At 41.1% G+C, this 13,433-nt stretch overlaps 1 protein-coding gene across 2 annotated transcripts in view; it reads left to right on the top strand.

Moving 5' to 3' along the window:
• The first annotated feature begins 6,401 nt into the window (after positions 1–6,401).
• Positions 6,402–13,433, top strand: part of cog3 (component of oligomeric golgi complex 3) — a 34,290-nt gene continuing 27,258 nt past the window's right edge. For both annotated transcript variants that reach the window (XM_061879071.1, XM_061879070.1), the window contains exons 1-3: positions 6,402–6,613; positions 8,855–9,001; positions 11,944–12,005. In XM_061879071.1, coding sequence (XP_061735055.1) covers positions 6,461–6,613; positions 8,855–9,001; positions 11,944–12,005 — 362 coding nt within the window. In that variant the 5' untranslated portion in view covers positions 6,402–6,460. The remainder of the gene's footprint in view (positions 6,614–8,854; positions 9,002–11,943; positions 12,006–13,433) is intronic.

Raw genomic sequence — 13,433 nt, 5'->3', positions numbered from 1 at the left:
CAGAAAATTAGAATATAATGAAAAGGTCAGATATTGAAGACACCTGGTGCCACCCTCTAATTAGCTAACTAACTCAAAACACCTGGAAAACCCTAACTCTCGTTTTGATTCTGTATGACACACAATCATGGGGAAGACTGCTGACTTGACAACTGTCCAAAAGATGACCATTGAAGGAGGGCAAGACAAAAGGTCATTGCCAAAGAGGTTGGACGTTCCCAGAGCTCTGTGTCCAAGCACATTAATAGAGAGGCGAAGGAAAGACAAAGATGTGGTAGAAAAAAGTGTACATGCAAGAGGGATAACCTCGCCCTGGAGAGGATTGTCAAACAAAACCGATTCAAAAATGTGGGGGAGATCCACAAAGAGTGGACTGCAGCTGGAGTCAGTGCTTCAAGAACCACCACGCACCGACGTATGCAAGATATGGGCTTCAGCTGTCGCATTCCTTGTGTAAAGCCACTCTTGAATAAGAGACAACGTCAAAAGCGTCTCGCCTGGGCTCAAGACAAAAAGGACTGGACTGCTGCTGAGTGGTCCAAAGTTATGTTTTCAGATGAAAGTAAATTTTGTATCTCCTTTGGAAATCAAGGTCCCACAGTCTGGAGGAAGACAGGAGGGGCACAGAATCCACGTTGCCTGAAGTCCAGTGTCAAATTTCCACAATGGGTAATGGTCTGGGGTGCCATGTCATCTGCTGGTGTTGGTCCACTGTGTTTCCTGAGGTCTAGGGTCAATGCAGCAGTCTACCAGGAAGTTTTACAACACTTTATGCTGCCTGCCGCGGACCAATTTTATGGAGGTGAAGATTTCATTTTCCAACATGACTTGGCACCTGCACACAGTGCCAAATCTACCAGTACCTGGTTTAAGGACCATGGTATCCCTGTTCTTGATTGGCCTGCAAACTCACCTGACCTTAACCCCATAGAAAAGCTATGTGGTATTGTGAAGCGGGAGATGCCAGACCCAACAATGCTGAAGAGCTGAAGGCCACTATTAAAGCAACCTGGGCTCTCGTAAGACCTGAGGGAGTGCAACCGACTGGTGGACTCCATGCCACGCCGTATTGCTGCAGCAATTCAGGCAAAAGGAGCTGCAACTAAGTATTGATTGCCGTACATGCTGAAACTTTCCATGTTCATACTTTTCAGTTGGCCCACATTTCTAAAAAATGTTATTTGGTACTAGTCGTAACTAATATTCTAATTTCCTGCGATACTGAATTTGGGATTTTCAGTAATTGTCAGTACTAATAATCAAAATTTAAAGAAATAAACATTTCAAATATATCACTATGTGTGTAATGAATTGATATAATATGTAAATTTCACGTTTTGAATATAATTACTGAAATAAATCAACTTTTTCATGATATTCTAATATTATGAACAGCACCTGTATATGCTGGTTGTCCATCCATCCATCCATTTTCTACCGCTTATTCCCTTTCGGGGTCGCGGGGGGCGCTGGCGCCTATCTCAGCTACAATCGGGCGGAAGGCGGGGTACACCCTGGACAAGTCGCCCCTTCATCGCAAGGCCAACACAGATAGACAGACAACATTCACACACTAGGGCCAATTTAGTGTTGCCAATCAACCTATCCCCAGGTGCATGTCTTTGGAAGTGGGAGGGGCCTATCCCCAGGTGCATGTCTTTGGAGGTGGGAGGAAGCCGGAGTACCCGGAGGGAACCCACGCATTCACGGGGAGAACATGCAAACTCCACACAGAAAGATCCCCAGCCTGGATTTGAACCCAGGACTGCAGGACCTTCGTATTGTGAGACAGACGCACTAACCCCTCTGCCACCGTGAAGCCCTATGCTGGTTGTATATGTTGGTAATATAGTCCGAGTTTCAACAAAAGATGTTATGGATACATGACAATTTTAGAACAAGTATAACATATGATAATGGATGATAGTGACATTTTTTTTTTTTTTTGGTTTGTTAGTCCACATCAATCAATGTTTATTTATATAGCCCTAAATCACAAATGTCTCAAAGGACTGTACAAACCACTACGACTACGACATCCTCGGAAGAACCCACAAAAGGGCAAGGAGAACTCACACCCAGTGGGACGCCAGTGACAATGATGACTATGAGAAACCTTGGAGAGGACCTCAAATGTGGGCATCCCCCCCCCCCCCCTCTAGGGGACCGAAAGCAATGGATGTCGAGCGGGTCTAACATGATACTGTGAAAGTTTAATCCATAGTGGCTCCAACACAGCCGCGAGAGTTCAGTTCAAAGCGGATCCAAGACAGCAGCGAGAGTCCCGTCCACAGGAGACCATCTCAAGCGGAGGCGGATCAGCATGATGTCCAATTCATGTTTCTTCTTGTTCCAGTCATCCATCATGTAGCCGACCAAAGGTCCCATCAGGACAGGTCGCCTGCTGAAAAACACTTTGTCAATAACATTGAGCGACCATGAGATTAGCTCCATTTTGCCTGGGTATCTTTCGTCTTCTGAAGCCTTGTCTGGTGTGTTATGTCCCTGATTCCACAGTGAGTTATTTTGCACCTGTGTCCCACAGTTGAGATAGTCCAAACAACTAGTCATGTTTTTGATAGTTTCCCAACAACACATTTTTTTACCGCAAGGTTGAACACTCTTAGGCGAGAAGACAGTTTTATTTCCCTGCTCACATTGTCCCACATTTTCACTCCGCTATGGATAACGTTTGAGCCTTGAATGTGGAATTTATCATGATATGTTTGAATTTCAGGACACCCCTGAGTTCATGCGGACCATCTCTGGGTGAAAACAGACTCTGTACATAATAAACAACATAATAAATACTGCACCTGACTTTGGACATACTAGTGTGTTACTGACCATAGCATAATTATTAAAAAACAAACAAACAAAATGCTAAGGTTTTTATTAACAGTGTCAGAGAGGTATTAATAAGTATTCTCACAATATTATGCTAGATCCACTCGACGTCAATTGCACCGGGGTCCCCACATATGCGGTCCCCTTGAAGGTTTCTTATTGTTATCCCATTGGGTTGAGTTTTTTTCTTGCCCTGATGTGGGATCTGAGCCGAGGATATCGTAGTGGCTTGTGCAGCCCTTTGAGACACTCGTAATGTAGCGCTACATAGGTAAACATTGATTGATTGATGTGCTTGCAGTAGAGTACACATGGAGTGTATAACACTATCAAAATATCAGTAAAAAAAAAAACCCCTGTAAAATGTGTATTTATTTTTTCATATAAATCGTTATTTTATGCACCTGGGGATAGGTTGATTGGCAACACTAAAATTGGCCCTAGTGTGCGAATGTGAGTGTGAATGTTGTCTGTCTATCTATATTGGCCCTGCAATGACGTGGCGACTTGTCCAGGGTGATACCCGCCTTCCGCCCAATTGTAGCTGAGATAGGCGCCAGCATCCCCCACCACCACAAAAGGGACACGCAGTAGAAAATGGATGGATGGATAATCATCAACATTTGAAAACAAACATATAAACAACAACAGTACCAAACAGCTCCAGGGGGTTGTAAACTCAATAAGACAACGGCAGTAGAATGCAAAATATATATATGTAGCAATGTGTAAAGTCATGAGCTCACACAAGTTGCGTAAATAGTCCAAATTTGGACTACAGCATCACAGTTTTCACAGCTTTTTGGTTGTAAGAAGTAAAAATTGAATATATTAGGGAGGAGGATTTATTGTGTATGCGCATGCGCGATATTTGACTAAACCCCATGAGATTAGCCCCATCTTGCCTGGCTATCTTTCGTCTTCTGAAGCCTTGTCTGGTGTGTTATGTCCCTTATTCCACAGTGAGTTATTTTGCACCTGTGTCCCACAGTTGAGATAGTCCAAACAACTAGTCATGTTTTTTCATAGTTTCCCAAACAACACATTTTTTACCGCAAGGTTGAACAATCTTAGGGCAAAAAGACAGTTTAATTTCTCTGCTCACATTGTCCCACATTTTCACTCCGCTATGGATAATGTTTGAGCCTCGAATGTGGAATTCATCATGTTATGTTTGAATTTCAGGACACCCCTGAGTTCATGTGGACTATCTCTGGGTGAAAACAGACTCTGTATATTTGCAGGTAGAGCCCTTTGTGAGGCCATCAATTAACAACATAATAAATGCATTCAGAAAAGGAATCTGCAGGCTGCAAATGGCCACTGCGCCTGACTTTGGACATGCTAGTGTGTTACTGATCCCAGTATAATTATAAAAAAACAAACAAACAAACAAAATATTTTGGTTTTGATTAACAGTGTCGGGAGGTTTTAATAAGTATTCTTACAGTATAATGCACTCGACGTTCATTGCACCGGTCGCCCAGGAAGGTGACATCTGCTGTCCTCTCCAAGGTTTCTCATTGTTATCCCATTGGGTTGTTGAATTTTTCCTTGCCCTGGTGTGGGATCTGAGATGAGGATGCCGTTGTGGCTTGTGCAGCCCTTTGAGACACTCGTGATTTAGAGCTATATAAGTAAACATTGATTTATTGATGTGCTTGCAGTAGTGTGCACGTGGAGTGCATAACAATATCAAAATATTAGTAACAAAAAACGCTTTAAAATTTGTATTTATTTTTTATATAAATCTTTATTTTATGCACCTGGGGATAGGTTGATTGGCAACACTAAAATTGGCCCTAGTGTGTGAATGTCAGTGTGAATGTTGTCTGTCTATCTGTGTTGGCCCTGCGATGACATCGCGACTTGTCCAGGGTGTATACTGCATTCCGGCCAAATGCAGCTGAGATAGGCTCCAGCAGCCCCCGCGACACTGGATTGTAAATAACCTAATGTAAATAATCAAATGCACTGCTAATGTATATACTTGTTCTTATGCTATCTGAACTCGCTATGTTCTCTGCTCGCTGTACATATCCTACTAAATAAGACCTACACTGTTTCAATGTCCTTTTCTCTGTTGATGCCATTGTTGATGACTGTAGTACTGATATCAACCAAAGCTCCTCATCCCACCCCCCGGATTGTAAATAATGTAAATAATTAAATGTATATACTATGATGATTAACCTGTGTGATGACTGTATTATGCTGATATGCTGATATTTGTACCATGAATTGATTAACATGGACCCTGACTTAAACAAGTTGAAAAACTTATTCGGGTGTTACCATTTAGTGGTCAATTGTACGGAATATGTACTGAACTGTGCAATCTACTAATAAAAGTTTCAATCAATCAATCAAAAAAGCGGTAGGAAATGGATGGAATCATCAACATTTACAAACAAACATGTGAATAGCAACAGTACAAAACGGAGCCAGGGGGTTTTAAACTCAATAAAACATCCATCCATCCATGCGTGGCAAAGTGGGAGAGTGGTCGTGCGCAACCCGAGGGTTCCCTGGTTCAATCCCCACCTAGTACCCACCTAGTCCTGAGCAAGACACTTCACCCTTGCTTCTGATGGGTGCTGGTTAGCGCCTTGCATGGCAGCTCCCTCCATCAGTGTGTGAATGTGTGTGTGAATGGGTAAATGTGGAAGTAGTGTCTAAAGCGCTTTGAGTACCTTGAAGGTAGAAAAGCGTTGTACAAGTACAACCCATTTATCATTTATTTATTCTAATAATATGAACAGCACCTGTATATGCTGGTTGTATATGTTGGTAATATAGTCTGAGTTTCAACAAAAGATGTTATGGATACATGACAATTTTAGAACAAGTATAACATATGATAATGGATGATAGTGACAATTTTTTTTTTTTTTTGGTTTGTTAGTCCACATCAATCAATGTTTATTTATATAGCCCTAAATCACAAATGTCTCAAAGGACTGTACAAACCACTCCTACTACGACATCCTCGGAAGAACCCACATAAGGGCAAGGAAAACTCACACCCAGTGGGACGCCAGTGACAATGATGACTATGAGAAACCTTGGAGAGGACCTCAAATGTGGGCAAAGTCACCACCTCATCACAGGGCCAATACAGATAGACGGACAACATTCACACACTAGGGCCAATTTAGTGTTTCCAATCAACCTATCCCCAGGTGCATGTCTTTGGAAGTGGGAGGAAGCCGGAGTACCCGGAGGGAACCCACGCATTCACGGGGAGAACATGCAAATTCCACACAGAAAGATCCCGAGCCTGGGATTGAACCCTGACTACTCAGGACCTTCGTATTGTGAGGCAGACGCACTAACCCCTCTGCCACCGTGAAGCCCTCAATAAAACAATTCCAGTAAAATGCAAAATATATATATGTAGCAATGTGTAAAGTCATGAGCTCACACAAGTTGCGTTAATAGTCCAAACTTGGAGCACAGCATCACAGTTTTCTGGTTGTAAGAGGTAAAAATTAAATATAATAGGAGGATTTATTGCGCATGCGCCAAAATTTGACTAAACCCCGCCTACCGCCACCATCCCGGAACGGGAAGTGACTTCCTGTTCGAGTCGCTGCTGACGTTTAAGCTGACGATGGCGTCCACAGAGCAGTCAGATAAAGAAACCCGCGAGAAGCTGTCACAGTGGGACTTCCGCCCGGACGCCATGGCTCCGCTCACGGAGAGGCAAACGGACTCTGTGTTGGAGATACGAACCGCCGCTGAGGCGCTTGCTATCCCCTCCGAGGTGAGCTGCAGCTAGCGTGCTAGCAATGTTGCTAACTTACTTTTACACTAACATTCAAGTGTGCTAAAGCAACTCTTAAGTCATTTATTGAAGTTGATATTCCATAAAAGTGGTGCGTTTTAATCTGTACGCCAGGGGTCGGCAACCTAAAATGTTAAAAGAGCCATATTGGACCAAAAATACAAAAACAAATATTTCTGGAGCCGCAGAAAAAAATAAAAGCCCTATTACATACAGATAGTGTGTCATGAGGAATAAATTGAATAAAGAGGACTTAAAGTAAACCAAATGAGCTCAAATATAGCTACAAATGAGGCATAATGATGCAATGTGTACATATACCTAGCCTAAATAGCATGTTAGCATCGATTAGCTTGCAGTCGTTCAGGGACCAAACATGTCTGATTAGCACTCCACACAAGTCAATAACGTCAACAAAACTCACCTTTGTGCATTCATGCACAACGTTAAAAGTTTGGTGGACAAAATGAGACAGAAAAAGAAGTGGCATAAAACACGTCTTAGAAGGTCGGAGAAAGTTATACATGTCAAACTCTGGCCCGCCGTGTAATTTCATTTGGCCCTTGAGGCAATATTAAATTAACATTAGAGCTGGCCCGCCAGGATTATACAGCTACAGTGCCGCTGTAACACCGCATTCACCGCTTATACTCATACTTGCCAACCCTCCTGATTTTCCCGGGAGACTACCGAAGTTCAGTGCCCCTCCCGAAGATCTACCAGGGCAACCATTCTCCCGAATTTCTCCCTGAACAACAATATTGGGGTCGTGCCTTAAAGGCACTGCCTTTGGCGTTCTCCACAACCTGACGCTACGTCCGCTTTTCCTCTATACATACAGCATGTCGGACAAGACACATAATATATGCGGCTTGTACACACAGACACTCACACACAAGTGAATGCAAGGCATATTAGATCAACAACCATACAGGTCACACTGAGGGTGGCCGTATAAACAACTTTAACACTGTTACAAATACGCGCCACACCAAACAAGAATGACAAACACAATTCGGGAGAACAACCACACCGAAACATGACATGAACACAACAGAACAAATACCCAGAACCCCTTGCAGCACTAACTCTTCCGGGACGCTACAATATCCACCCTCGTTACCACCAAACCCTGCCACCCCCCAACCCCGACCACCTCATTATTTTATTTTCAAATGTATTAGCTAGTGGAAAAAGTTAATGTTGATATTTACATCAGAAGGCGGCAAATAGAAAAGAGGCATTACATTTTTTATTAAAATTTTATTTCTGTGATGTTTTTCGTTTGTTTTTTGAAAGTTGATTTTGCACTATTAGGTTATATAAGCGTTGTTTAAGCAAATCAGTGTAACAAACTGAGCAATAAATAACGTTTTATTCACTACTTTCTCTTGCTACTTCAAGGGTTGAATGTTTGATTCATTCCTTATTGTTATTTTACTTTCAAATTTATTATTGTCCTGTGGAAAAAGTTTATTTGGATATTTACCTCAGAAGGCTGCAAATAGAAAAGAGGCATTCAATTTGTATTTAAATTTTATTTGATATGCCATTGATATTTTTTAAATATTGTTATTATTATTTGAAACTCAATTTTACATGTCGCTATAAAGTTATATAAGCCTTGCTTGTTCAATATTCAATGCAAAACTTGTTTGGGTCCCTATTAAAAGGTTAATTTGTTCAACCTTTGCCCGCGGCTTTATTCAGTTTAAAATTTTGGGCCACTCTGTATTTGAGTTTGACACCCCTGATGTAAACAAATTAGGGTGAGTTCAAGGACTGCCAAAATTTGTAGGACAAAACGCGCTCACCAAATACTCGAATCAGTGAAGCATGTTTAATGTAAACAGTGTTTACAGAGGTTTTAATGTGGACCCCGACTTAAACAAGTTGAAAAACTTTTTCGGGTGTTACCATTTAGTGGTCAATTGTACGGAATATGTACTGAACTGTGCAATCTACTAATAAAAGTATCAATCAATCAATTAATTGTGTCATGTTTGCCCTCCGACAGAAACTAAACTAAAACAAAAAATATATTTTTTTCCCCTCATCTTTTTCCATTTTTCATACATTTTTGAAAAAGCTCCAGAGAGCCACTAGGACGGTGCTAAAAAGCCGCATGCGGCTCTAGAGCCATGGGTTGCTGACCCCCGCTGTACGCCCTTCATTTGTAAGTGAATGTTTTGTTTAGTAAAAGAGAGTGTTGTTTTGCAGTTACCCATCGAGGACCTGGGCAGTCTGTCATCTCGCTCTCTGCAGCCGCCTTTCACCGCCACTGTGCCCGAGTCAACGGAAGACGTCCTGCTCAAAGGTTTCCAGATGCTCCATATGGAGAACGACCGAGTAGAAACGGCACAGCAGGTGATCAAACATCGTATTAGTTCATCCATCCACCTTCTTCCGCTTATCCGAGGTCGGGTCGCGGGGGCAGCAGCCTAAGCAGGGAAGCCCACACTTGCCTCTCCCCAGCCATTTCGTCCAGGGGATCCCGAGGCGTTCCCAGGCCAGCCGGGAGAGATAGTCTTCCCAACGTGTCCTGGGTCTTCCCTGTGGCCTCCTACCGGTCGGACGTGCCCGAAACACCTCCCTTGGGAGGCGTTCGGGTGGTATCCTGACTAAATGCCCCAACCACCTCATCTGGCTCCTCTCGATGTGGAGGGCCAATGGCTTTATTTTGAGTTCCTCCCGGATGGCAGAGGTTCTCACCCTTTCTCTAAGGGAGAGACCCACCACCTGGCGGAGGAAGCTCATTTCAGCCGCTTGTACCCGTGATCTTGTCCTTTCGGTCAAAACCCAAAGCGCATGACCATAGGTGAGGATGGGAACGTAGATTCGACCGATAAATTAAAAGCTTTGCCTTTCGGTTCAACTCCTTCTTCACCACAATGTATCTATACATCGCCGCATTACTGAAGACTAATACACATTGTATTAATGTTGTCCCGATCCCAATATTTTTGGTACCGGATTGATTGATTGATTGATACTTTTATTAGTAGATTGCACAGTACAGTACATATTCCGTACAATTGACCACTAAATGGTAACACCCCAATAAGTTTTTCAACTTGTTTAAGTCGGGGTCCACGTTAATCAATTCATGGTACAATATATATATATACTATCAGCATAATACAGTCATCACACAGGTTAATCATCATAGTATATACTTTGAATTATTTACATTATTTACAATCCGGGGGGTAGGATAAGGAGTTATGGTTGATATCAGTACTTCACTCATCAACAATTGCATCAACAGTGAAATGGACATTGAAACAGTGTCGATCTTACTTAGCAGGATATGTACAGCGAGCAGAGAACATAGTGAGTTCAGATAGCATAAGAACGAGTAAATACATTAGAAGTACATTTGATTATTTACATTAGGTTATACACAATCCGGGGAGATGGGATGTGAATGGAGGAGGGTATTGGTAAAGGGTCGAAGTTGCCTGGAGGTTTTGTTTTAGAGGGGTTTTGAAAGAATTATTTCAATACTTTTCGGTACTTTTATAAATAAAGGGGAACACAAAAAAAATGCATTATTGGCTGTATTTCTACAAAAATCTTAGGGTACATTAAAATATATATTTGTTATTGTAATTTAATCCTTAAATAAATAATGAACATACAAGGAAACTTCTCTTTCAGTAGTAAGTAAACAAACAAAGACCCCAAATTAAAGTTAAAGTACCAATGATTGTCTCACACACACACTAGGTGTGGCAAAATCTTTCTCTGCATTTGACACATCGCCCTTGATCACCCCCTGGGTGGTGAGGGGAGCAGTGGGCAGCAGCGGTAGCCGCGCTCAGGAATAATTTTTAGTGATTCAACCCCCAATTCCAACCCTTGATGCTGAGTGCCAAGCAGGGAGGTAATGGGTCCCATTTTTATAGTCTTTGGTATGACTCGGCCGGGGTTTGAATTAGTCTGCTCATGTGTGCAGTAGTATATCGTGTCATTTATCATTCTATTATTTTGTCAACATTATTAAGGACAATCAATCAATAAATCAATGATTATTTTTATAGCCCTAAATCACTAGTGTATCAAAGGGATTAATAAGGTATTTCTGATTCTGATTTATTTCGGATTCTGATTAATATCTGTTTCCCTTGTCTTTTTACATGTTCTGTCTACACTTTTGTTAAAATGTAATAATCATACTTGCCAACCCTCACGATTTTTCCGGGAGACTCCTGAATTTCAGTTCCCCTCCCGGAAATATCCCGGGGAAACCATTCTCCCGAATCTCTCCCGATTTCCAATTGATAATTCATTTTCCACCACTTGTCCTTAATAATGTTGACAAAATAACAGAAGGATAAATGACACAATATGTTGCTACATATGTCAGCAGACTAATTCGGAGTCTGTGTTTGCTTACTTACTACTGTAATATAAGTTGTCTGGTATGTTCCCTATTTTATGTAAGGACAAACTTGCAATAAGAAACATGAATACTAAGATTTTTTATTAAAAAAAGCCAATATTGCAATTTTTTGCGGTCCCCTTTATTTGGAAAAGTACCTAAAAGTATCAAAATAATTTTAGTACTGGTACCAAAATATTGGTATTGGGACAACACTTTTTTCCTCCAAACATGATGCCTGGCATTCACGCCAAAGAGTTAAATCTTTGTCTCATCAGACCAGATGATTTTGTTTCTCTCGGTCTGAGAGTCTATCAAGTGCATTTTGTCAAACTCCAGGCAGATGGCCGTATGTTTTTACTAAGGAATTGCTTCTATCTGGGCCCTTATCATACAGGCATTATTGGTAGATTGCTGCAGAGTTGGTTGTTGTTCTGTAAGGCTCTCCTGCACAGAGGAATCCTGTAGCTCTGACAGAGTGACCATATGGTTCTTGGTCACCTCACTGCCTAGGGCCCTTCTGTGGGACCTATATATAGACAGGCGTCTGCCTGTCCAATCAACTTTACCACAGGTAGACTCCATTTAGGCTGTAGGAACATCTCAAGGATGATCAGTTAAAACAGGATGCACCAGATCTTACTTTTGAGCTTAATGGCAAAGGCTGTCAAAATTTATGTACGGTACTTGTGATTTCTTAGTTGTTTTTTTTTTTAACAAATTTGCAAAAATCTCTGGAATTTTAGAGGCATAAATGAATTCATTCCATTTTGGAATAAGGCTGTAACACAACAACATGTGGAAAAAGTGAAGCGGTGTGAATACTTCCTGAATGCGCTGTATCAATCCATGCACAATTCAGATTATAGCTGTAAAGGAAGCTGGAGACTCCACAAACAGTAACGTTCCCCATTTCTTGTTGCAGTTCTTTGCCTGGTTTGCCAAGTTACAAGCCAACATGGATCAGGAGGAGAGTGCAAAGTACAGGTGCGTAAACATTTAATGCTATCTACATTGCTTAGGAATTCCTACAGATTGCCAACAAATCTGTGGCTATAGGCACGATCAACATGACATCATATAATTTGCATAATCTGTGGTGATGCAGATATTTTCTTTAAAAAGTTTAAACATTTGAAATACATACATTTAATAACAAACCTGAGTTATTATTAAATAGTGTTAACATATTTTTTCTTATCGTTTTGCGCTGTTTTTCAATTGTTACTGCTTATTGTACATTGAACTTTGTTGAGAATTTTTAAACTTTCTATAGACTTGCCTAATCCTTTTAGTGACGGTTTCTTTATTAAAAACGACTAGCAACAAATAGAGACTGTGCTCGTGTTTGGAGGCCCTTTAGTTTTGTCGCTTGATGTTCATAACGAACAGCGAGAGCTGCAAAGAGCCTCACTGACATCACACTTGCTTGGCCCTGATGCTCCAATATCCTATTTCTGTCCTTAAAAGCCGCCACTGACCTTTTAATATTTGCACGTTGCACATTTTTGTAGGTCGCAGTCCGCAGGTATATCTCGGATGTATTAAAGAACGTCCTCATTACAGACATGCTGGCTCCAGTCAAGATAATCCCGTGCGTATCACTTACATCATCACAACATCCGGTTTCGGCAATGCTGTTTCAGTGATGAAAGTTTTTCTGGAGGCCACTGTTTTGGTGCATCGCTAGTTAATAATGCGCAAATAATAAATAGGATTTACAAATCCGTTCATACATTCTATTACTTGAATTTTTTTTCATGTAGTAACCCTAATTATAAAGGCTGCGGCACTAACTGCGAATGTGAAAAAAAAAATGCATATGGCAAGAAGTTGTTTTCGCATAGGAGACGTGTTAATATATCTTCTATACAAAAAAAACAAACTCCATGAAAACATAAAAACCACAGACACAAAAATGCATCAGATTAATTTGCTTTAATCAGCCTTTTAAATCAGTGGTGTCAAACTCAAATAAAGAGAGGGCCAACATTTAAAACTGAACAAAGCCGCAGGCCAAGGTTGAAAAAATGTACCTTTTAATAGAGACCCAAACAAGTTTGCATTAAATATTGAACAACCAAGGCTTATATAACTTTATAGTGACATGCAAAATCGAGTTTCAAATAATAATGAAAAAATATAAATGGCATATCAAATAAAATGTAAATAAAAATTGAATGCCTCTTTTCTATTTGCAGCCTTCTGAGGTAAATATCAAAAAATTATTGTAGCGTCCCGGAGGAGTTAGTGCTGCAACGGGTTCTGGGTATTTGTTCTGTTGTGTTTATGTTGCGTTACGGTGCACATGTTCTCCCGAAATGTGTTTGTCATTCTTTTTTGGTGTGGGTTCACAGTGTGGCGCATATTTGTAACAGTGTTAAAGTTGTTTATACGGCCACCCTCAGTGTGACC

The sequence above is a fragment of the Nerophis ophidion genome, linkage group LG19 (assembly GCF_033978795.1).
Source record: "Nerophis ophidion isolate RoL-2023_Sa linkage group LG19, RoL_Noph_v1.0, whole genome shotgun sequence".
Lineage (NCBI taxonomy): Eukaryota > Metazoa > Chordata > Actinopteri > Syngnathiformes > Syngnathidae > Nerophis > Nerophis ophidion.
The sequence above is the reverse complement of the archived record's forward strand: the minus strand, read 5'-3'. Positions and strand labels throughout refer to the sequence as shown.